The sequence below is a fragment of the Asterias rubens genome, chromosome 8 (assembly GCF_902459465.1).
Source record: "Asterias rubens chromosome 8, eAstRub1.3, whole genome shotgun sequence".
In the NCBI taxonomy this organism is placed as follows: domain Eukaryota; kingdom Metazoa; phylum Echinodermata; class Asteroidea; order Forcipulatida; family Asteriidae; genus Asterias; species Asterias rubens.
This window is the reverse complement of record NC_047069.1, coordinates 10,031,731-10,054,341: the sequence shown is the minus strand read 5'-3', so window position 1 is coordinate 10,054,341 and position 22,611 is coordinate 10,031,731. Positions and strand designations below refer to the sequence as shown.

Genomic DNA, 22,611 nt, shown 5'->3' with positions numbered 1-22,611 from the left:
GTATGGAGTTTCGGCTGTTTACCAGTTTCTCTTAAGCAAAATCTGTCTGTGCTTAGCAAATGTTAATAGTTATTTTTTTCTAAATTGGGCCCTGCAACCTGAAACTGATGAGCTGCCCGAGTTGAGAATCAAAAGTATTGATTGTAAAATAAATTACACCAAAATGTTCAAACAATGTTGAATCTATATCGGACAAATAATTAATGTGGGCCAAGAGTAATGTACAGAATTTTTTTTATACAGTTTAAACATATTGATTTCGGTTGCAACGTCTGTCAACAATGAACAAAGGCCCTATACTTGACGGTTGGCACTCCATACCAACAACAGCGCGATCGTTTTTTAGCAGTTTCGCTGGTGTTACTGTGCTGTAGTCGTGTGATAAAATCAGCCCGCGTGTTGACCAGGGAACATTATCGGCTGCACGGAAGAGGCACGTTAATTTGGGTGCGTTGTTTGAGAATTTGACGTTGGCCCTTTATTCATATATACCTCAGACAGTTTCGCTAGTCCTATTGGTGGAGAACGCGTCACGTGGGTGTGTATAAACCTGTGTTTATGACCGGTAAAAAGTGTTAATTCATGGGTGTGACACGCGACCTTGCACCTGGTCTTAAAAGACAGTTTCTTCATTCCTATTGGTCGAGAGCAACGGCTGAAACAGTTGTGCCACATCACGCGATACGTGCGACGCGCACAGCATTCCCTTTATGAGGAGTTGTTTACCCGAAGGCGGCGGAGGGCTTTACCATTTCATAGCTGGAGGGGTGTTGTGTTGAAAGAAATCATTTAACACTTATAATTTTTGCATTTATTTTACTTTTTGACCAAAACGTGATGATGTTTTTGACCGAAAAATAATTTATGAATGGGAATCAAAGTGTGTTGAATCGGTTTTCAGCTAGTGGTTCGAACCCGCCGAGGCCTGGTTCTTTATAATTTACCTCGACTTCGTCTCCGGTAAAAATTATCAGGAACCAGGCCTCGTTGGGATTAAACCACTAGTTGAAAACCTCTTCACCACACACTGATTCCCTTATTTAGCAGCGGGTACCTCAACGATTTAAATACATGTGATTTTCATCAATCGTTTGTTGCAGCTAACGCTGCTAAAAATTAGGTAAAAATCAGCTACCGGGCAATCTCGGTGGTCTATTGGTTTAGTGACATTGCTCTAGAATTCCAAACGTAAAGAAAAATCATTCAATATAAACAACGGTTGATTTCGGTTGCAACGTCTGCCAACAAGAATAAACACAGGCCATATACATGTACTTGTAACGTTGGCACGCCATACCAAAACAGCCCTGATTGTTTTTGAGCAGTTTCGCTGGTGCTACGCGCTGTATGCGTGTAATAAAATAAACAGGTGTGTTGACCAGGGAACATTATCGTCTGCACGCGGAAGAAGCACATGGGCGCGCTTGTTTGAGAATTTGACTCGTGAAAATTCCAATGAAATTTGTAGAGCTTGGAGATAACTACTTCGTCCTCGGTAAGTCTAAATTATTTGGTCGAATGTATAGGACATATCACACTAAAGGAAGAGGGCAGGCCTTAAAACTGCTGGAAAGTATGGCATGCAGTGAATGACACTGACATCCAACAACACATGCATTGATTGAGTATGCAATATAGCGCTAAAACTTTATGTTCAGTAGTTTGTTCGTTTGTATGCACTAGTTGGTTTATGCTTGATACTTCAATGAGGCAACGAATGTGATTGCATCAATGCCCCCTGTTCATTGCCTTGAAAATGACTGCCTCGGTGCCCTTGAAATGCTCCAGTAGTTTGACAATTTCCTCATAGTGTTGCGGTGTTTTGTTGTGGGTGTAGTTTTTTGTTTTCAATAGTCTGGTTTTGCTTGTGTTTTAATGATTTCTACTGTGTGATTCTAAAATGTTTCAGTGTAATCTCCTTTTAATATTGTACAATAATATATTTTTATCGTTGGCAGGGGTCTGGTTTGACACATCTTTTGATGATAGTTTTATACTTTTGTTTTAACCTTGACAGCCCTTGTACAACTTGTAACTATTGTGTATGTCTAAAGATTTAAAATAAATAAATAAATAGTAGTTAGTATGCCCTATATATATACCAAGGAGAAAATGCCTTGGTGCCCTTGCCCTTTCAAAAACGACGCACAACATGCCTGGTAGTAGACATACCAGGTGTTTGCAGACTGTTGTTAAAATTGGTCCTTGTTTCTTCCTGACATGAATGTTTATGTTTGTGACTCTTTGCATATCACTAGTCATTTCTGGTCGGACTTGTTGTTTGTTTTGATGGGATTGGGAGTGCCCCTATAAATTTTTGGGAAGTTTTGAGTGTGTAAGCTGTAAATTTGGTATAGGCCTATTATTGCTTCTGGGATTAGTGCAGCACTGGAATTAATTCAAAGGCACTATTGGTAAAAAAACCTTTCTTGGTGACAAGTAATGGGGAGAGGGTGGTGGTATAAAACATTGTGAGAAACAGCTCCCTCTGAAGTGCCAAAGTTTTGGAGAAAGAAGTAATTTTCCACAAATTTGATTTCGAGACCTCAAGTTTAGAACTTGAGGTCTCGAAATCAACCATCTAAACACACACAACTTTGTGTGACAAGGGTGTTTTCTTCTTTCATTAATATCTCGCAACTTTGATGACCGATTGGGCTCAAATTTTCACAGGTTTGTTATTTTATGCATATGTTGAGATACTGCAACTGTGAAGGCTAGTCTTTGACAATTACCAATAGTGTTCACTGCCTTTAACACACAAAAGTGTTACAAACTTACACGGTCTAATGATTGATGATGATAGTAGAAAACATCCCTATATTTCTGCCTGAAATGTCACATTTGATGAGAATAAAACAATTTAACTAGCGTTTGGAGTTTATTGCTCAGTGAGGGTATTCTTGTTTTTTGCATCAATGTCATGCAAATGTGTAATCGGTTTTTCCCTATTTTCTCGTGACCCAGATGGCCGATCAATCTCAAACTTCTACAGGTTTGTCATTTTATGTATGTGGTGGATAACATAAAGTGCTTATACTGCCAGCAAATGTTTTGTTAGCAAAACCAATTCTGTTGTAATGTTCCTTTAACATTTGATGTACTAAATATTTTTTTTTAAACTGATCACACTTGCGAAAACCATTCTTTTTTCTACCACAGATGTAGTAATACCAATTTATTAAACATTACAGAGCCTATAATCTACCGACAACAAACTTTGATCAAAGGGGAGAAAGCCTTCACATAACAATCGGTCAGCCCTCTCCTAACCCTATCGTCTGTAATCATAATCCTTAATTATCGTTTAATGTATTATTAAAACTGATGACAGAATTGCGTAAATCATTATAGCACAGACTCTTTCAATGATTGATTTAAATGCTACTTAGCCCAAACTCAGGCGACATCAAACTTCAATCAAAGAGGAGAAAGCATTCATGACAAAAAGCAAACATTATACTGCTAAACTGCGGGAAGGCCGAAGTAATTTGTTATTAGCCCAATAATGATGTGTGTGATGGACAAGGGGGTGGGGTGCGCATGTTTTATACTAGACTTGACTCAAGTCCCAAACCCCGTGCCATCGCCAGAAAACTATCCTGGTGTCATGTGTTTTCAGTAGGATAACAGGAAAATTGTTCACAATCAAAAACTGAATGTTTTTTTTTTTTAAATCATCTATCCAATTTTTTAACAATAACACTTACACTTCATGGTGTGTTGAAATTTTTAAAGTTTTGGTTTTACGTTGCGAGAGACAGTCCGCCATTAACAGTGCCTATGCATGCACGACATTGGAGCAACGTCATATGTTTTCACACCTTTCATTGGTTGGTATTTTATTGAATATTTCGAAGCTAGTATGGCGTGCAAAATAAATCAAAAAATTATTCAATTACTACTTAATAAATTTAATTACATTTTTGTCCCAAGGCATTATGGCTACTATATTAGAATCGAGAGATATCATAAGGCATGATTATAGTAAAACACCCCACCCCCTTAAAACACACACACACACACACTTCGTAACAATCCGTTTTCCCCCCATTTTAGACCAGTAATGTTTTGTTTCAGGAGATAAGAAACCAATCTATGATATATTCTCTTTATATAGACATAATATTTTTCACGCTTATCGGAATTTATTACAGTATGCAGTTAATCAAAAAAATTTTTTTCTTGTCATTTTCACTTAAAATATTTAAATTTTTTCTTCATATTGGCACACCATAGAATCCCAAATAGTAACCACCTCAAGTGATCCATCTAGTGACTAAAACAGAATGAAACTCAATCTTGCAGATAGTAATTTTGTTTTGAACTTTCGAGGTTCGATGATGTTTCTTTGACTCTTTTGAATGTTGCCATAATAATGTACTAGTGATTTGTACCAAAAATCAATTATTTTATAAATATTTGGGCATAACCAACGTCAGGAAACTTTGTTCTCAGCATGATGAAGCCTGATAAAAATAAAGACCGTGAGTAAACTGCATAGCATCTACAACCGGTGCAGCTTGCACAATCTCGCAAAACATATGAGGGTCGATATCATATGACAGACAACCTCGAGCAAACCGTTTTGTTGATCAACTCCTCACGAAACCACCGAAATTAGTTGCACAGAAAACAATGAGCGGTAGGCCTACACAGTCTTAATGGATGACTTCAATAAAGACGGTGTCCATAACTTTAACTTGAGTAACGTTTGAAATTCAAAAGTAGAACGATTAAAAAAAATTAACCTTGAAACATCGTGATTTGTTTTGTGTAACTTCATGACAAAACACGGTCTGCTATATTTTTGTAAGAACCAATATTCTGTGGGCCCACAAAATGGCGGACCGTTTGTCCGCTGGTTAATGTTGTAATCACTATACTAATACAAAATGTGATTTGAGCAGGAACAACGGATAGTCTAGGAGTTTGGAAGTTCGGAGGCAATATAATATGGCAATAATTATGCGTAAAATCGACCAATGTTTAAAACAAACACTACTATTTCATTTATTTATTTATTAATTTATTTATTTCCTCTGTTTACCCCGGGCGAGCCAAATCAGTTACTAATAACTGGTTTCCATTTGGGCCATGCATAATTACATTGGTAAGAACAAACAAATGAACATATTAAAAAGTAAACAGACATAATCACTCTATAAAACTAACGATATAACAATAATAAACTAAAAAGCATAAATATGTAAGGATATAAACGGACAATTAAAATCAATATAAACAAAAGAGAACAGTAAACATTTAGTACAGTAAAATCAACGGCAACTGTCCAATAAAAGGAAGGTTTTAAAAACAGACCAGCTTTCAAAAACAATAGAGACCGACCGGTCCCTAACATACACACTCAGGGCTTTATATAAAAATAATAATTCGATTTGGATGAATGTACAATATAAAAGGCGGGGAAACTGCCAAGAAGTACAAGTAAAAGAAACTCACATGTACAGAGTATAAATTAAGCCTTGCTCAAATCAATAAATAGTTATTTTCCCACGCTGTAATGCATGAAGACAATAGACCCTTCCCATGAAGTAAATTGCACATAGCGCTTGCGCACTAACGTTTTGGTTGGCAACATGAGGGAACATCGCGCTGTTTTGTACGCAGACGCGATTGCGCGTCTGCTTAGTGCACAACTCTATGGTGTTTGCCAACCAACAGGGTCAGTACGCATGCGTGAATGTATTAGCATATTTCATGGGAAGGGTCCATTATTTATCAATCCATGCAGTGTGTGGTCTCTGTTGAATGCTGAGGTCTGAAACCTGATTGGCAAGGAGGGATCATATTGTTTTCTCCGAGGTAGGAATACAGATCAGAGCTGTGCTTTGAGAGAGTTGCAACATGGATGGACCAGTTTTCTTTGGTCACGTGGTTGCTGGCACCATTTTGTCTCAAAATTCAGCACAACCCAATGGGCAGACTAGTCTGGCACCCCGTGTTCGCCCTCGCGTTTCTTGGGGAACAAAATGGCCTTTTTATTATTCTTATCGCAAATTGTCGTAACTCTCCCAATATACAGCTCTGATACAGATCAATGTGCACCGCCCTCTCCATAATCTTAATACAATCAGCTGGACTTAAATGTATCTTTTATGGATAAGTGTGGCCTAATTAAAATCAGCAGTGCAGTTACACACTGTCTTCCTTTGAAGGTAAATCATTATTATCACGGTCTTGCTCTGGACCGATTGCGAACTGTTTACCGCCTTTGTTTATTTTACAAATATGTTCGATCTTCCGAGCGAAGTACGAGAGGATCTCTGCCAAGGTGATGAAACTTGCCCCGAGGAATAGCCCAAGTTGACCGCCAATGTCACCTGTCACATGAAAGAAACTTTACTATCAGTTTACCGGGAGGAATTTTGTTTGCTGCTTTACTAAATTGCCACTGTCATAGTGCTTTTCAATTGGGAATTCTAAATCAATTTGAAAAAAAAACCCCAAACGAATCCTTAAAAGAATATAACGAATTGTTTAGGGTGGTAGCCCCCCCCCCCCCCCCCCCAGGCGTAATACTAAAAATTAAAAAAATCTACCGGGAGATTAAAAAAAAAGGACGTCATTGTTCTTTTAGAAGCATGCACTATTTTCCACTCTCCCATTATTAATAAACACGCAATAGATCAACCTGTGAACTCTATCCGATTCGATGGTCATGTTTTTGTTGCAAAATACATCTGACGGCTGCATTTTATTAGTGTATTTTCGCTCGTTCATATTTCGTGTTTATTTCAACTGCGAGAAACCATTACAATATAAGCAACGGGTGTTGGAGGGTAATTTTTCTCAACTTTGATGCTGCATTGACAGACATGCGAAATTTGTTCTTTTGATGATTGGTACAGTGGTAATAATAAGTGATCTTTTCGGTTTTGATTACTTTGGTCAAAACCTTCATCAGCTGTCAAACCACTCCTTGATCAAAACACTCCTTGGTCAAAGCATTCCTTGGTCAAAACATTGGAGTCATACTTTGTGTAGTAGCGAGTACTGCATGTAATCATACACTGCTACTGAAACAGTAACATTAACATAAACATACGCAACAACAAAAATATTATCATAAAAACTTAGTGTGGAAGCCCTGCAGCTTTTGATAGTTTAATAGTTTATTTCAAAGACATGTCGTTTGCTTAAATATTTTGACCACTAATTGGTATGGGTAGCCATATGAGTGAACCGGAGTGGCACAATTCTGCAAACTTTAATCGGCGACCAGGTTTAACCAACTTCCACTTTAAAGGGGCACGTCGCCTTCGGATTGTGCGCTTTTTTGGTTTGTAAAAAGCGTTTGTCATTAAAAATGAATAATGGTAGGAAAAGTGTTTTAAAAGTAAAGTATAATGCTCCACACAAACATGCTTCAAAATTGTGTGGTTTTCTTTTTTTCTTGAACTAAACATGGTCCGCATTTTTGTAGAATTTGTTGTTATGGCCCAAAGCACCCGTTGGCACTCGAAAGCATTGTGTCACTTGGTACATTTTGCAACAATTGAGGCTCAGTATCCGTATTTTTGCCGACCCCAGGGCGAAAGATGGCGGCTGTTACATTGCTTATAATATTTTAATTAATATCAAAACATCTTACTTATTAATCCAGATGGCGTGATAGCTTCTGACTGGACGAACTTCTGTAAGTTGATTTCTTCATAGTAAACATCCAGCAGGACCCAGTTGTTCCTACAAGTGACACAAAGGTAAAACTTCAGTTTCACTTTATGTTGTAAATATTTTTAATAAAACAATTTTAACTAAGCTCAAATATGTTTACAAATACATCACTACTATAACATACAACACATAATAACATGTACGTGGTTTATTTTGGTCATTAGTGAGGTCATAATGCATTAGTGACTTGTGAAAGACGCCAACAATACGGTTCGTTGGATTCATAAAAAGTCTGCATTCTTTGATATGAAAGTCCAATTTGTTTTAAAGGCAGTGGATACTATTGGTAATTACTCAAAATAATCATCAGCATAAAACCTCACTTGGTAATGAGTAATGGGGAGAGGTGGATAGTATAAATCATTGTGAAAAACGGCTCAATCTGAAGTGATGTAGTTTTCGAGAAAGAAGTAATTTTCCATGAATTTGATTTCGAGACCTCGAGTTTAGAATTTGAGGTCTCGAAAGCAAGCATCTGAAGGCACACAACTTCGTGTGACAAGGGTGTTTTTTATTTCATTGATATCTCGCAACTTCGACGACCAATTGAGCTCAACTTTTCACAGGTTTGTTATTTTATGCATTATGTTTAGATACACCAAGTATTAAGAAGACTGGTCTTTGACAACTACCAATGTCTGTTTATGGCACTTTTTGTAATCGGGCCGATCATTATTTGGTGAGGTCCATACTACAGTGAAAAAATATGATTTTTAAAATAGCTGTGTTGCTATGCTCTTATATTATTCGGTAACTTCCGGAGACAGAGGGCGAAACAAAAAAAGGGAAAATAAAAGGATTCCTCGGGAAATTTTTAAGACCGGGGTGCTATTACACAATAAATTGTGTGTACAAAGTCGTTGGGGAAACTCTCATGTACAGGCACAATGGAAAGAACAAAATAATGTCTCCAGATGGATTTAAAAGGGGGAATGGGTGATCATACCGTATGTACTCCTCCGTTAGGGTGGTGGTGGCATTTTCGCCAGTGGATGAATTGAACAAATCATAACCAGGATAGTAATTTTGGTATTTATCGATGAGGCTTTGAGCCACCATTTGGCTCGGTAACGTTGCAGTGGACAGGCTGGTCGTGAAAGTTGTGTAGTTACACGGCACGGGGCAATTGCAGGATTCTAACTCTCCGCTCTTCAGTTTCTCTAAAATAAGACAATTAACAAATCAAATAATTTGTGATAAAACAAAACTAACATAAATCATTTTGAAAACGCAACAAGTACATAATCAAATAATATGTGATAAAACAAAACTAGCATACCGGTGTAACATATTAAGAAGGCAACAAGTACATATTTGGTGAATGGGTAAAGACACTGGACACTATTGGTAATTGTCCAAAGACCAGTCTTCTCACTATCTCAACATATGCATAAAATAACAAACCTGTGAAAATTTGAGCTCGATCGGTCGTCGAAGTTGCGAGATAATAATGAAAGAAAAAACACCATTGTCACACGAAGTTGTCTGCATTCAGATGCTTGATTTCGTGACCTCAAAATTCTAAATCTGAGGTCTCGAAATCAAATTCGTGGAAAATTACTTCTTTCTCGAAAACTACGTCACTTCAGAGGGAGCTATTTCTTACAATGTTTTATACTCTTAACCTCTCCCCACTAATCGTTACCAAGTAAGGTTTTATGCTAATAATTATTTTGACTAATTACCAATAGTGTCCACTGCCTTTAAATGTCTTTGATACCTTTTTAGATCACCTTTTTCGTCCATGACATGAATCCCTACACACAGGAATGAAGATTATAGTTTTATACGTTTCAGCTTCATTAGTCGTCAAGTTTTTGAGGAAAATAAAAGTGCGATGTTTTCAGGAGAATCGCTTTAATTACCAGACTGGTAAATACGTTGCACAATAATATCATGCTAAACTAATTTTCGTACGTGACATGGTTTACTGTTTTCTTAAAAAAAAACAGCAATATTTTATTAAGAAAACTTCATACTAAAATTTTCTTCAAACCGTGTAAGATTAATTTAAATGTGGGGACATTGTTTTGTGTCCTACAAAGAATAGGGCCTTTAATACCAAAACCCTTATTGGAGGGGGGGGGGGGGAATCAAGACAAACAGTTTGGAGAAATGCAAATTGTATCCACTTTTTATGATGAGCAATGATGAGATGTATCATCAACAAACTTACTAAGTATATCCTTTGCACAACCCGATGTTTGTTGCGGGGAACACTCTGGCTCGTCTCCCGGATGTCTGATGGAAAAACATATGATGAAAAACATAACAAAATAATGTGTGAAAATCATTTATTGAATGACAGATAAAGATATTACAATCACTTAAAAATGGTCTCCCCACTGCTTTATTTTAACTTTAGGAACGTGATGGGCTACATTGACATGACATTCCGATAGTCGTAAATGGGACGTAAATGTCGTAAATGGGACGTAAAATCTAAATGCATATCCTTGTAATACCGGTGTTTCCTGGCACTTGCTGTTGAATGCGTCGTAGCTACATAATTTGGTCTCAGAATTCATCTTTTGGGGGAAAAAATTGTTTATACTCAGCACATTGAGATGGTAGATACGTGCGCTATAAAGACTTCGGTATTAATATATTACATTTAGGTTAAAACAATATAGGCAATAAAATTCGTTGCATGGTATGAGCTACATTTAGGTACATGATATGGGCTATAAAATTCAGCAATTTTTAGATGTGAAAGACTTTTTGTTCACCCAGTGGAAATCTGACAATTAAATGTTGTTTACCTGACAAGCCTACAGCCACAATTCGATACGACGGCCTCTGCCCTGCACTCAATGTTACACGCTTCCAACGTGTAGTTGGCGTTATATCTCGACAACGTCTTTGAGCTGTTGCATTGCCCGTATGGAGGATTCAGGTTAATAATCTGAATGGAGAAAGCAGTTGTTGAATTTTAATATGGTGTTTACATTATTGTGTTTTGCTGAAAGACAAACGGTTACCTGGCAGAAACCTAGTATTTCTTTTCGTCGGGATTCAGTTGGAGTCCCAGTCGTTGTTTCCTTAAGCAGGACAGTTAACCATTGCTTTGTCCGTCGGATGGGACGTAAAGTTGTTGGTCCCGTGTGTTGTGTATTGCAAGTAAAATAACTCAGTGTATAACATCGAAAAGAGAAGGGGTTAGCCCTGGCTGGATTGTCAGCATATCCTTGTAAACCATGACATGGTGCTGTGTAAAAGTAGTAGGTCTCATTATTTCAAACGTAGTCCCACATACCTTGCAGGAAAATACTGTATGTTGAAGTGCCTTGACGGTCACTGAGTGATGGGTATGCATGAGCCCTATAAGAAGCCAATAGTGTTTATAGGGAGAATTACAGTTAACCATTTTACGAGGTACCGATAAAGCTCCATGGGTTTCAAACCCCGCATTTATTTATAAACTGGTGAGTTCTTTGACACTAGGTGGCAGCAAACTTGCCGCCCAGGCAGACTTAATCGTTAAACGAAAATATTTACGCTGTCCCAGGATTGCACTTAAAATTATTTTTTTACCAGTGTACCCGGAATTCATATTGCCCTTAAATGTTTGAAGTGTTCCGTATTGTACCAGCGTTGCATGCAGCCAATGCAACTCATGGAAGTGGGAAATCGGGTCACATGTTATACCATTAAGTGATTGGTACCCTGCTCATTTCTGCTTAGCAGAGAGTTGATAAGCAATACCATCTGCTTTTTAAAGCAGCTCTATATGAAATTGCTTACCCGTTGTTTTTTAACACCTATGAATGCATGGACCCCAGGAGGCACTGCCAGCCCTCCAGAGTCTGCTGACGCAGGGGTCTCTTGGTCGTGAACTAACACCTTCAGACCTGCCTCGAGGTTACCGGTGCTTGTTTCTGTGTATTCACTCTGATGAAAGGAAGTAGGGGAAAATAACAATAGAAGCTTCGAGAAGATGGGGTGACCGTAGGATGATAATATTCAACATGTTGATACTCATTACTTCCCCGGGCTCTTTGACAAAAAATCACAGGCATATTACTCGGTGGGATTCGAATCCACGACTTTGCAATTTCAGACGGCAATGTCTTACATTCCTTGCTCTATGGTCTTTACCAACTAAAATACCGAGTTGCCAGTTGACAGCTCGAATCCTAACGGGTATGCTGCAACGATTACATATTATCACAGAAGATTTGTAACGTTGATCGCCTCAGGTACATTAAGTGACTGACGAACAAATGTTCCCTTTTTTCGGCTGAAGAGTTCCAAGCTTAAATGTAATATCACCCAAACGTTATTACCCGTTGAGCTAGCCTATACCTGAGCTGCAGCAATAAGGCGCCGGGCACGTTTGTTAATTTGTCAAGACCGGTATTCTTAACTTGGTATATCTCAACATATGCAATAACTAACAAACATGTGACAATTTGGACTAAATTGGTCATCGAAGTTGAACAAATAAAGAGAAATACCATTGTAAGACACCATGTGAAACCAACAATGTGAAATTATAATATAGACAGAAAAGACGGGGCTATAAGAAAACAAAAGATATACCTGTTGTACGTCGATGAGAAGTTTCAGACCATTTCCACTCCCCGCTTGATTCCCTTTCAAAACTGGTCTAGTTATTCCAGAATTAAACGTCCAGCAATTTCCCAATGACGTAAAAACATGCGAGAAGTTCTTGATAATATGAAATATGGATGAAACAGAAGGGAGAAGTAAAATCAGTTTAGTTGAATGGTTGTGGTCCTATAGTCTGATGGCAGAGTACATATCTGTGGCCAATTTCATAAGCTGCATCAAGGCAGAACATACTGCTTGACAAATTTCTTTGCCCTGCACTGTGGGTATAGGGGAGGCTCAGCCCTACCACCATAGAGCTATATATAGCTCTATGCCTACCACCCATCCATAGGAATTAGAGCCTCCCCTATACCCACAGAGCAGCTCAGCCCTACCACCCATTACCAGGAGTTAGAGCCTCCCATGTACCCACAGTGCAGCTCAGCCCTACCACCCATCCCCAGGAATTAGAGTATCCCCTGTACCCACAGTGCAGCTCAGCCCTACCACCCATCCTCAGGAATTAGAGCCTCCCCTATACCCACAGTGCAGCTCAGCCCTACCAACCATCCCTAGGAATTAGAGCCTCCCCTATACCCACACAGCAGCTCAGCCCTACCACCCATCCCCAGGAATTGGAGGTCCCCTATACCCACAGTGCAGCTCAGCCCTACCACCCATCCCTAGGAATTAGAGCCTCCCCTATACCCACACAGCAGCTCAGCCCTACCACCCATCCCCAGGAATTGGAGCCTCCCCTATACCCACAGTGCAGCTCAGCCCTACCAACCATCCCCAGGAATTGGAGGTCCCCTATACCCACAGTGCAGCTCAGCCCTACCACCCATCCCTAGGAATTAGAGCCTCCCCTATACCCACAGTGCAGCTCAGCCCTACCACCCATCCCCAGGAATTAGAGCCTCCCCTATACCCACAGTGCAGCTCGGCCCTACCACCCATCCCCAGGAATTAGAGCCTCCCCTATACCCTCATTGCAACTCAGCCCTACCACCCATCCCCAAGAATAAGAGCCTCCCCTATACCCACAGTGCAACTCAGCCCTACCACCCGTCCCCAGGAATTGGAGGTCCCCTATACCCACAGTGCAACTCGGCCCTGCCACCCACCCCCAGGAATTAGAGCCTCCCCTATACCCACAGTGCAGCTCAGCCCTACCACCCATCCCCAGGAATTAGAGCCTCCCCTATACCCACAGTGCAACTCAGCCCTACCACCCACCCCCAGGAATTGGAGGGTATAGGGGAGGCTCTAATTCATGGAGATGGGTGGTAGGGCTGAGCTGCACTGTGGGTATAGGGGAGGCTTTAATTCCTGGTGATGGGTGGTAGGGCCGAGTTGCACTGTGGGTAAAGGGGAGGCTCTAATTCCTGGTGATGGGGGGTAGGGCTGAACTGCACTGTGGGTATTGCGGATGCTCTAATTCCTGGGGATGGGTGGTAGGGCTGAGCTGCACTGTGGGTATAGGGGAGGCTCTAATTCATGGTGATGGGTGGTAGGGCCGAGTTGCACTGTGGGTATAGGGGAGGCTCTAATTCCTGGTGATGGGGGTAGGGCTGAGCTGCACTGTGGGTATATGGGACGGTTGGTAGGGCTGAGCTGCACTGTGGGTATAGGGGAGGCTGTAATTCCTGCGGATGGTTGGTACGACTGAGCTGCTGTGTGGGTATAGGGGAGGCTCTAATTCCTGGGGATGGGTGGTAGGGTTGAGCTGCACTGTGGGTATAGGGGAGGCTCTAATTCCTGGGGATGGGTGGCAGGGCTGAGCTGCTGTGTGGATATAGGGGAGGCTGTAATTCATGGGGATGGGTGGTCGAGCTGAGTTTCACTGTGGTATAGGGGAGGCTCTTATTCCTGGGGATGGGTGGTAGGGCCGAGTTGCACTGTGAGTATAGGGGATGCTCTAATTCCTGGGGATGGGTGGTAGGGCTGAGTTGCACTGTGGGTATAGGGGAGGCTCTAATTCCTGGGGATGGGTGGTAGGGCTGAGCTGCACTGTGGGTATAGGGGAGGCTCTAATTCCTGGGGATGGGTGGTAGGGCTGAGCTGCACTGTGGGTATAGGGGAGGCTCTAATTCCGGGGGATGGGTGGTAGGGCTGAGCGGCACTGTGGGTATAGGGGAGGCTGTAGTTCATGGGGATGGGTGGTAGGGCTGAACTGCTGTGTGGGTATAGGGGAGGCTCTAATTCCTAGGGATGGGTGGTAGGGCTGAGTTGCACTGTGGGTATAGGGGAGGCTCTAATTCCTGGGGATGGGTGGTAGGGCTGAGCTGCACTGTGGGTATAGGGGAGGCTCTAATTCCTGGGGATGGATGGTAGGGCTGAGCTGCACTGTGGGTATAGGGAGGCTCTAATTCCGGGGGATGGGTGGTAGGGCTGAGCTGCACTGTGGGTATAGGGGAGGCTCTAATTCCTAGGGATGGGTGGTAGGGCTGAGTTGCACTCTGGGTATAGGGGAGGCTCTAATTCCTGGGGATGGGTGGTAGGGCTGAGCTGCACTGTGGGTATAGGGGAGGCTCTAATTCCTGGGGATGGGTGGTAGGGCTGAGCTGCACTGTGGGTATAGGGGAGGCTCTAATTCCGGGGGGGGGGGGGGGTGGGTGGTAGGGCTGAGCTGCACTGTGGGTATAGGGGAGGCTCTAATTCCTGGGGATGGTTGGTAGGGCTGAGCTGCACTGCGGGTATAGGGGAGGCTGTAATTCATGAGGATGGGTGGTAGGGCTGAGCTGCTCTGTACGTATAGGGGAGGCTCTAATTCCTAGGGCTGGGGTTACACTGGGTGCGTACGTTTAGCTTCCCTGGGTCAACCCCGCGGTGCTCACTCGGGTGAGCCCCTGACAAGAGCTAAACGAACGATCAGTCTCACCGCTCTCGTAATGACATCATGCACCTGGGGCAAGCCCCAAGTGACCCACTCCACAAGCAGGGCACTGGGGCCTGACCCGGGTGAGCCCCTGGAAAGACGTCAGAGCTATTCGAACGCACCGGGGGTAGACCGGGGTTGACCCAGAGAAGCTAAACGAACGCACCCACTGTGTGTATAGGGGAGGCCCTAATTCCTGGGATGGGGGGTAGGGCTGAGCTGCTCTGTGGGTATAGGGGATGCTCTAATTCCTAGGGAGGGGTGGTAGGTCACCAGCGACAACAATGCAAATTTAATGTAATTTGGTCTGGTAACCTGTTTCTGCTAAGCAATACCATTCTGTACTTAACGAGTTTTTCTGTGCTTGCAGGCGTTATGCAATTTATTGCATAAAAATTGTTTTTTGAAAAAAATAATGTAACTAGTTTTTACATCTTCCGTTGCATTTTCTAACGCAAAAAGAAAATAGCAAGCATTTTTGTCTTCAATACCACTTGTATAATTTTTATTATCATCAAATTATTGATGTCATCTTTGTCGCCGTTGTCATCATGAGCGTCATTATCGTGGTCGTTATGGTATTGTCGGTTGGTCTCTTTCACTCTTCAGTGGTGCGTCTACATAATCTGCCTGTCTGTGTAATTCTACGTTTCTATACACGGGTTGTTTTTTCTCTGTTTAGTGATTTTATGGAGGTTTCCTCCATGTTTTCGTTCTTCTAAATTTTGCTAATATTTTTGTACTCGACATGTTTTTATGTAATTTTAAAATTGCTTGTTGTAATGTTGCCTGATATATTTTCTAATAAATAATCAATCAAATAATTATGGGTGTGGTCGTGGTCATCACCACTGTCGTGCTTGGTCGTGTTGGACGTTGTCATTGTCCTAGTTGTGATCGTGGAGGACGTCTTTAATAGTGGGTGTAGACGTGGTAGGCGTGGTAGTGGTCTTTGTCAATGTCGTAGTGTCGATTGTTGGTCGTGGTAGTCTTCCTCATGGTCGTGGCCGTGATCGTGGTAATCTCGTGGTTGTGGCAGTGTCTCTGACGTGGTCGTCGTCGTTTGTGTCGCCGTCGTAGTCACGGTCTGTCATCGTCGTCTCAGTTCGCTTCATTGTGACAGTCCCAAAACACTTACTGCAGAGCTGCAGGCATCCTCCTTCCCTCGCCATTCGCACTCAATGAGTGTATCATTATCCATAGTGAAGCCGGCTCTCAGTGTGAATGCAGTATAGTTGAAAGATCCGCTGTCACCCTGCCAGGCATAACTCAAATCTTGTGATGAATCGCCATAAGATTCGTAGTCATAAGATTCGTAGTCATAATCATTGGCATCGAGAAGGTACAAAATGAACTTCACATCAGACTGGTTGATTTGACTGATGCGATACCTGCACATTAATAAGCAAAAACAATAAAGCAATGGTGTTTATCCCTCACCAATATTCTGCCTTTTCATTGGTTTAGAGCGCGTCACATGATGTCTTAGGTTTACTAGACGACGGCCGTGTGATAGTGCATCGGTTTGCCGTGCGCTAGTCCGAAAGACTAGCACACTGCGTGCAGTACCCAGACGTCCGTTGCGTGTACGAGGATGATAAATTAATAGTCTGTAACCATTTCGGATTACATGACACTACATGCAGCACAGTAGAAGTTTTCGCAATCTGTATTCGCGTTGTCCGTGGATTAGTGGATTGTATCATTCACTCTGTAACTTAATAGCACAGTATTTAGAAATGTTTGGGGTGTTTTCAAACAAAGATTTCGCCTCGGGAAAATAGAACGCTCCGGGTATCACCGAGGGAGTCATAGTTTTAACCATGGCACTCGATACAATATTTGTAACTTATTTATACTGGCGTTTACTCTTCTTTAAAAAAGTATGCACTTTTCGAAAAGAGCTAAAGGAACAGAAATTTAAAAGGACACGTTGCCTTGGATCGGCGAGTTCGTCTATAACAAGCGTTTGAAACTAATATTGTTGTGCAATGCATGAATAGAAAGATGATTTACAAATAGAATATAATTATATGTCTCAAAATTGCACGGTTTTCCTTTTACTTTGCAAACTAACACGGTCGTCCATTTTGTGGACTTTAGTGCACTTCCATACACCCTAAACGCGGATTGGTTGAAAAACTACCAATCTAATTGGTTGAGCCACATTGGTGGTTTTTAACCAATAAATTGGTCAATAGTAACCAAATTGTTGGTTGCTCGGCAACCAATCACATTGGTTGAACAAGAAACAAATACTTTACCGTGCATTGGTCAATACATGTATATTGGTTGGTTGCTCGACAACCAATATTGGTTGAATTATAAACCAATCCTTTTATACATTGGTCAATTCCAATCACATTGGTTGTACAACATTGGTCAATAGTGACCAATATGATGCTTGCTTGGAAAACACACTAATTCTTTAACAATGTTTCTGGTCAAAAAAGACCACTTAAAGCCATTATACACTTTCGGTACAGAACAAAAAAGTTCACAGATTTACAAATATTTTACAGGGTTTACAGAAGGTAATGGTGAAAGACTTCTCTTGAAATATTGTTGAGAAAACAGTAAAACAATATCAATTCTCGATAGCGAGAATTACGGATTTATTTTAAACACATGTCATGACACGGCGAAACGTGCGGAAACAAGAGTGGGTTTTCCCGTTATTTTCTCCCGACTTCGATGACCGATTGAGCCTAAATTCTCACAGGTTTGTTATTTTATATTTAAGTTGTGATACACGAAGTGTGGGACTTGGACAACACTGTTTACCGAAAGCGTATAATGGCTTTAAAGGCAGTGGACACTATTGGTAATTACTCAAAATAATTATTAGCATAAAACCTTTCTTGGTCTCGAGTAATGGAGAGCTGTTGATAGCATAAAACATCGCGAGAAACGGCCCTCTGAAGTAACGTAGTTTTCGGGAAAGAAAAATTTTTCCACGAATTTGATTTCGAGACCTCAGAATCAGATTTTGAAAGGGTATAAAATGGTACTCTGGTGGACCTAACTGATTTCCATCCGTCTATACTTGATGACCGTCATATTGTCATCCTGCGTTTAGAAACCAGCTGTTCAGTGCAGAATGGGTTGATGTTGGTTGCATAGCAACCAATCAACAACCCTTAATCCAATACATTGGCCAATATTTACCAATATATTGGTCGCCCAGTTACCAATCACATTTGTTGAGTCATAAATTAACTGGACAGGGTATTGAATAGTAAGCTTTTTCTATATAGTTTAATAAATAAGTGAAAAATCAGCTCTGTAAAAATGTTGTTTGGGGTACTTTTTGTAAGACGTTCGTCAAAACGAGAAATGAGTAAAAGTAATAATTTTCGTCTCAGTTTTAGCATGGACATTCTGAAAAAGTACCCGAATCCTTTAAACATTGACATTTTTTCTAATAAAAACCTGTAAGTTTTTCAGCTCATAGACTGTATATAATTTAACTTTAGGCCTACCTCATACATATTCATGACCGAGAGTCGAGTTGTTACTGGTCCTTCGGCCTACGAGAAATAGGTCCCTCTTCTGGTCATTCAAAGTCTCTCCGGGGAATAGACATACTCTAGGTACCTCATTGCCAGTCAATATGTGTACAGTCACCCTCAAACCATGTTATATTTGTATAATAATAGTATACATGTTGAGGTATAAACTAATACGCTTTTTCCTGGTGCCCTCCTCTTATCACTCGTTGTTCTTATTTCTTGTATGTTTCATGATTATTTATTGTGATATTTGGAAATAAAAAACAAACAAACAAACAAACAAACAAACAAACAAACAAACAAACAAACAAACAAACAAACAAACAAACAAACAATATTTGTATTCGGCCTGTGGTATTGTAGCTTAGCATACATAAATTGCTCATTTATAAACGATTACTTGATTGAATTACCAAGCTGGGCAATGGTAATTCCAACCCATCCAGATTGGTTTATTGAAACATTAACCAATACATGTGTAGGGTGTATTTATTTTGGTTTTTACTCATACACCGATGTGTGTTACTGTTACATAGCACTGTTATTCTCAGTATACTCAGCACTTTCCCAAGTTCAGTGACAAAAATATCGCAGGCATAATGTTACTCGGTAGGATTTGAACCCACGACCCATGCATGCAATATTCTAGAGCAGTGTCTTACCAACTAGACTACCGATATTGCCCGGTAGCTATAGAGGCAGCTCGAATGCTATTATATAGGGTGGTTGGAAAGTTAACCAAACCAAATGGAGTGGATGAAAACCCGACCATTTGAGATTGGTTATTCTAACCAATAGTCCAATTGGTTGGACAAAAATCTATCATTTTGGGGGGTTTAAAAGTTTACCAATAAATTATAGGTAAGTGGAAAAGTTAACCAATAAAGAGTGATTGAAAACGAACAATTTCGGATTGGTAACTTTTAACCAATGTTTTGGTTGGACACATTATCTACCAACCACATTGGTTTAATTTGACAATATTAATATACTTTATAGACCCCCCCCCCCTCCATTTACATAAAACTTACACGGTCTAATGATCAGGCCTGTATGCTTCGTTTTTGAAGGGGCAAGGGCACCAAGGCATTTTTTCTTTGGCAAAGGGCACCCTATGAGGAAATTGTAAATTTTTACTGGAGCATTTCAAGGGCACCAAGGCAATGGCAAGGGGCAACGGAGGCAATCGCCTCCGTTGCCTGCGTGAAGTATCAGGCCTGAATGATGATGATAGTAAGACAACATTTGAAATGTCACATAGATAGTCTGAAATGTCACCTATACCATGAGAGTAAAACTAATTTCCCGTTTGGAGTTTGGAGTTCAATGGGCGTTTTATTCATTTGTTTATGGCATCGATGTCATGAAAATGTGTAATCGATGTTTTTGTCCAGATGGCCGATCGATCTCAAACTTCTACATGTTTGTCAGTTTATTTGGCAAATTACATATTAAAGTGCTCACACTGTCAGCAACTGTTTTGTTAGCAAAACGTGTTCATATTAGGTATACAAGGTGTGACAAGTCCGATGTCCAACCAAACAGTCATCGGATGTTCTATTCCTACTTTCATAATACAGTCAAGTTTAAATAAAGACCACAAACGTACGACGAACATCACAAATCGTTACACCAAGCGATAATACAATAAAGACAGAGGTTAAACAAACTATAGGCAAACCAAGAAAGAAGTCACAAGCCCACCTATTAAAATTTCAAAATTTGTGTACTGTATTATTAATATAGAAATGGCTACATAACGTGGCAAGGGGAAGTTTATAATATTATAATTGAACAAATTAATTGACCACACGAGCAGCAAATGTACGTTTACCTGTAGTGGTTTTTGGCAGTGGGGGAACTAGAATTACCTTGTGAGCCCGATCTGGTGTTGTATGAGTGCGGGCAGTGGTGGCATAATTACAAAAGATGCATAGTTGGGCAGGAATAGGCCAGGTATAGACCTTTATCACGATGCAGCCATATATGCATAATATCTGGTCTGTAATGTGGAGGGTGCCCCTTTGCCGTTTTCAGTTTTTATTAATTATGTAATGACGTGTCTGTTGTATTATTTGCATGGTCAGATTATAAGTGCGGGTTAAAATTGTCCATTGGTATTTTTGAAAGACTGTCATGATTGAGTTAACCCATTATGCGGGCAAGTTATTCAGAAATGTTGTCATTTTAGCCTTCGAGAAAGACTCTGCTATATAGGTTCGAAACGTCAGGCTATTACCTATTTTTTGCTTTTAAACTAAACCTTGCTGCTGTTTTTCCCCCTCAAATTTATAGTGCCTTTCGCATAATTAACTAGATTCTCTCTTTTAACGATTTTGTTATTTTAATGCCCATTAGTGCTTTTATAGTTTTAACTGCTTGTATAGTTCTATATTTTTATACTGTATGCCATGTTTTAATATGTCCATCTGTAATGACCCTTTTTGTCTCTTCTTAAATTGTGGCATCAGGAGATTAACTCGATAGTAATTTAGTTTACTTTTTAAAAATCCATCAGGGGTGCTGCTTTTTTATTTGTTAATTTTATTGTATGTTCATGTTTTTATTTTCTTACTGTTCTCATTGTCTATGCTTGTATTTTTGCCTGTGAAATTAATAAATGAAATGAAATTAAATGAAATGAAATGAAAACTTGATAAAGTAAAGTGTAGTATCTGAAAACTGTCAAAAACCATTGAAATTTCATAAAAAGGCGACAAAATAAACAACTTTTAGTGTCCGTGAGCCCATGTGACAATAATGGTTAATTTTAATTTTAATTACCTAAAATCTGTTTAAAATATGTCCCATCTTCCCCCCACTGTCCTAAGCCCTGGTTGTCTTTAAAGAAATGTTACAACAACATTCTCTTCAGTCAAACTTTCACAATGCAAGTCAAGCAATCCTACTGATGATAAAGTAGCTAGACTTTTTACCTGTTGAAATTGCACACAGTCACTGCAGGGAAGTTGAGACTGCTCACATACTCCAGAGAAATCTCCGTGGTAGCTTTGAACTCGAGAAATCTCCTAACTCGATCAGAAATCTGCCAGATACAAACTCCCAAACATCCGAGCATGATACAAATCCAGGCGATCTTGAATAAGGTTTTAGTCGCCCCAAACACTCGACTCATTCCATGGAGGGTGGTTGTCTCTGCGAACTCCCGCTCCATGCTAGGGGTCGATTGCGCCTCGGTGGTCATTTTTAGTTCTTATACTGACTATCACTTTGTGAAGCTAAGAATCTCAAGAAGAAGGTCGAAACGTCGAGTTGAAACCAACGGTTCCTTTCAGAACCACCCAACATAGTCATTACATGGTGTTACCGCAAACCTTTCCATGTCGTATTATGTTTTCACCATGCAAAGTTTCAAATCCTACTGGTAGGTAAAGATTGTTGTTCTGTTAGAAAAGCTAACTTGTAAACTTCATTACGTAATGACGGCCTGCAATTCTTATTGCACACAACGTATATTCTGTGTAACATGTATATCGACACTCAGTCTTATGCTCACAAAGCCCCCGTGCAGCGTGACGTTGCACGATCGTTCTCAATGGAGGGGTAACGTAAACAAGCAAGACTTTTGTTGTGAGCAACAGTTCTATTGGAAAGCACTGTACAACAATAAGTCACTATTGACCGGTACAGTGGGGCAGACCATCAGAGAATATATTTTGGGGAATTGTCCCTTTGATGATTCAAAACAAGCATGGACTTTAGCACAGGGTAAAATATTATGGGGAAAATTATATTTAGCTACATTATGGGCCATTGCAGATGTATTTTATAAAGTATGTTTGTCATAATTGCTCGCAGTAGACCTTTATCATGATGCCTTCATCTTGTTCATGTTCCTCGTACCGAATAACAACAATTCATGCTAACAATCATTTTGCAAACAGGAACCAGACTAGTTTTTTTTTTTTTTTTTTTTTTCAAGGGACAAATCTGTGATGGTCCTTC

At 40.4% G+C, this 22,611-nt stretch overlaps 1 protein-coding gene across 1 annotated transcript; it reads right to left on the bottom strand.

Annotated features, from left to right (window-relative positions):
* Positions 1-5,684: 5,684 nt before the first annotated feature.
* Positions 5,685-21,857, bottom strand: LOC117293815 (acid-sensing ion channel 1-like). Its single transcript, XM_033776265.1, has 9 exons — positions 21,582-21,857; positions 16,272-16,524; positions 12,241-12,369; positions 11,443-11,589; positions 10,461-10,603; positions 9,875-9,939; positions 8,645-8,858; positions 7,616-7,707; positions 5,685-6,344 (listed from the first exon to the last, which is right to left on the bottom strand). The coding sequence occupies exons 1-9, from the start codon at positions 21,848-21,850 to the stop codon at positions 6,157-6,159; spliced, it is 1,500 nt and encodes a 499-aa protein (XP_033632156.1). The 5' UTR covers positions 21,851-21,857; the 3' UTR covers positions 5,685-6,156.
* Between the last annotated feature and the right edge of the window lie 754 nt (positions 21,858-22,611).

Coding starts and splice junctions, on each gene's coding strand:
- LOC117293815 (XM_033776265.1), bottom strand. CDS start 21,850: ATGACCACCGAGGCGCAATCGACCCCTAGCATGGAGCGGGAGTTCGCA. Junction 9,940..10,460: donor TGTGGCTGTAGGCTTGTCAG/GTAAACAACATT, acceptor TTTTTCCATCAG/ACATCCGGGAGACGAGCCAG. Junction 7,708..8,644: donor CTAACGGAGGAGTACATACG/GTATGATCACCC, acceptor TGTCACTTGTAG/GAACAACTGGGTCCTGCTGG.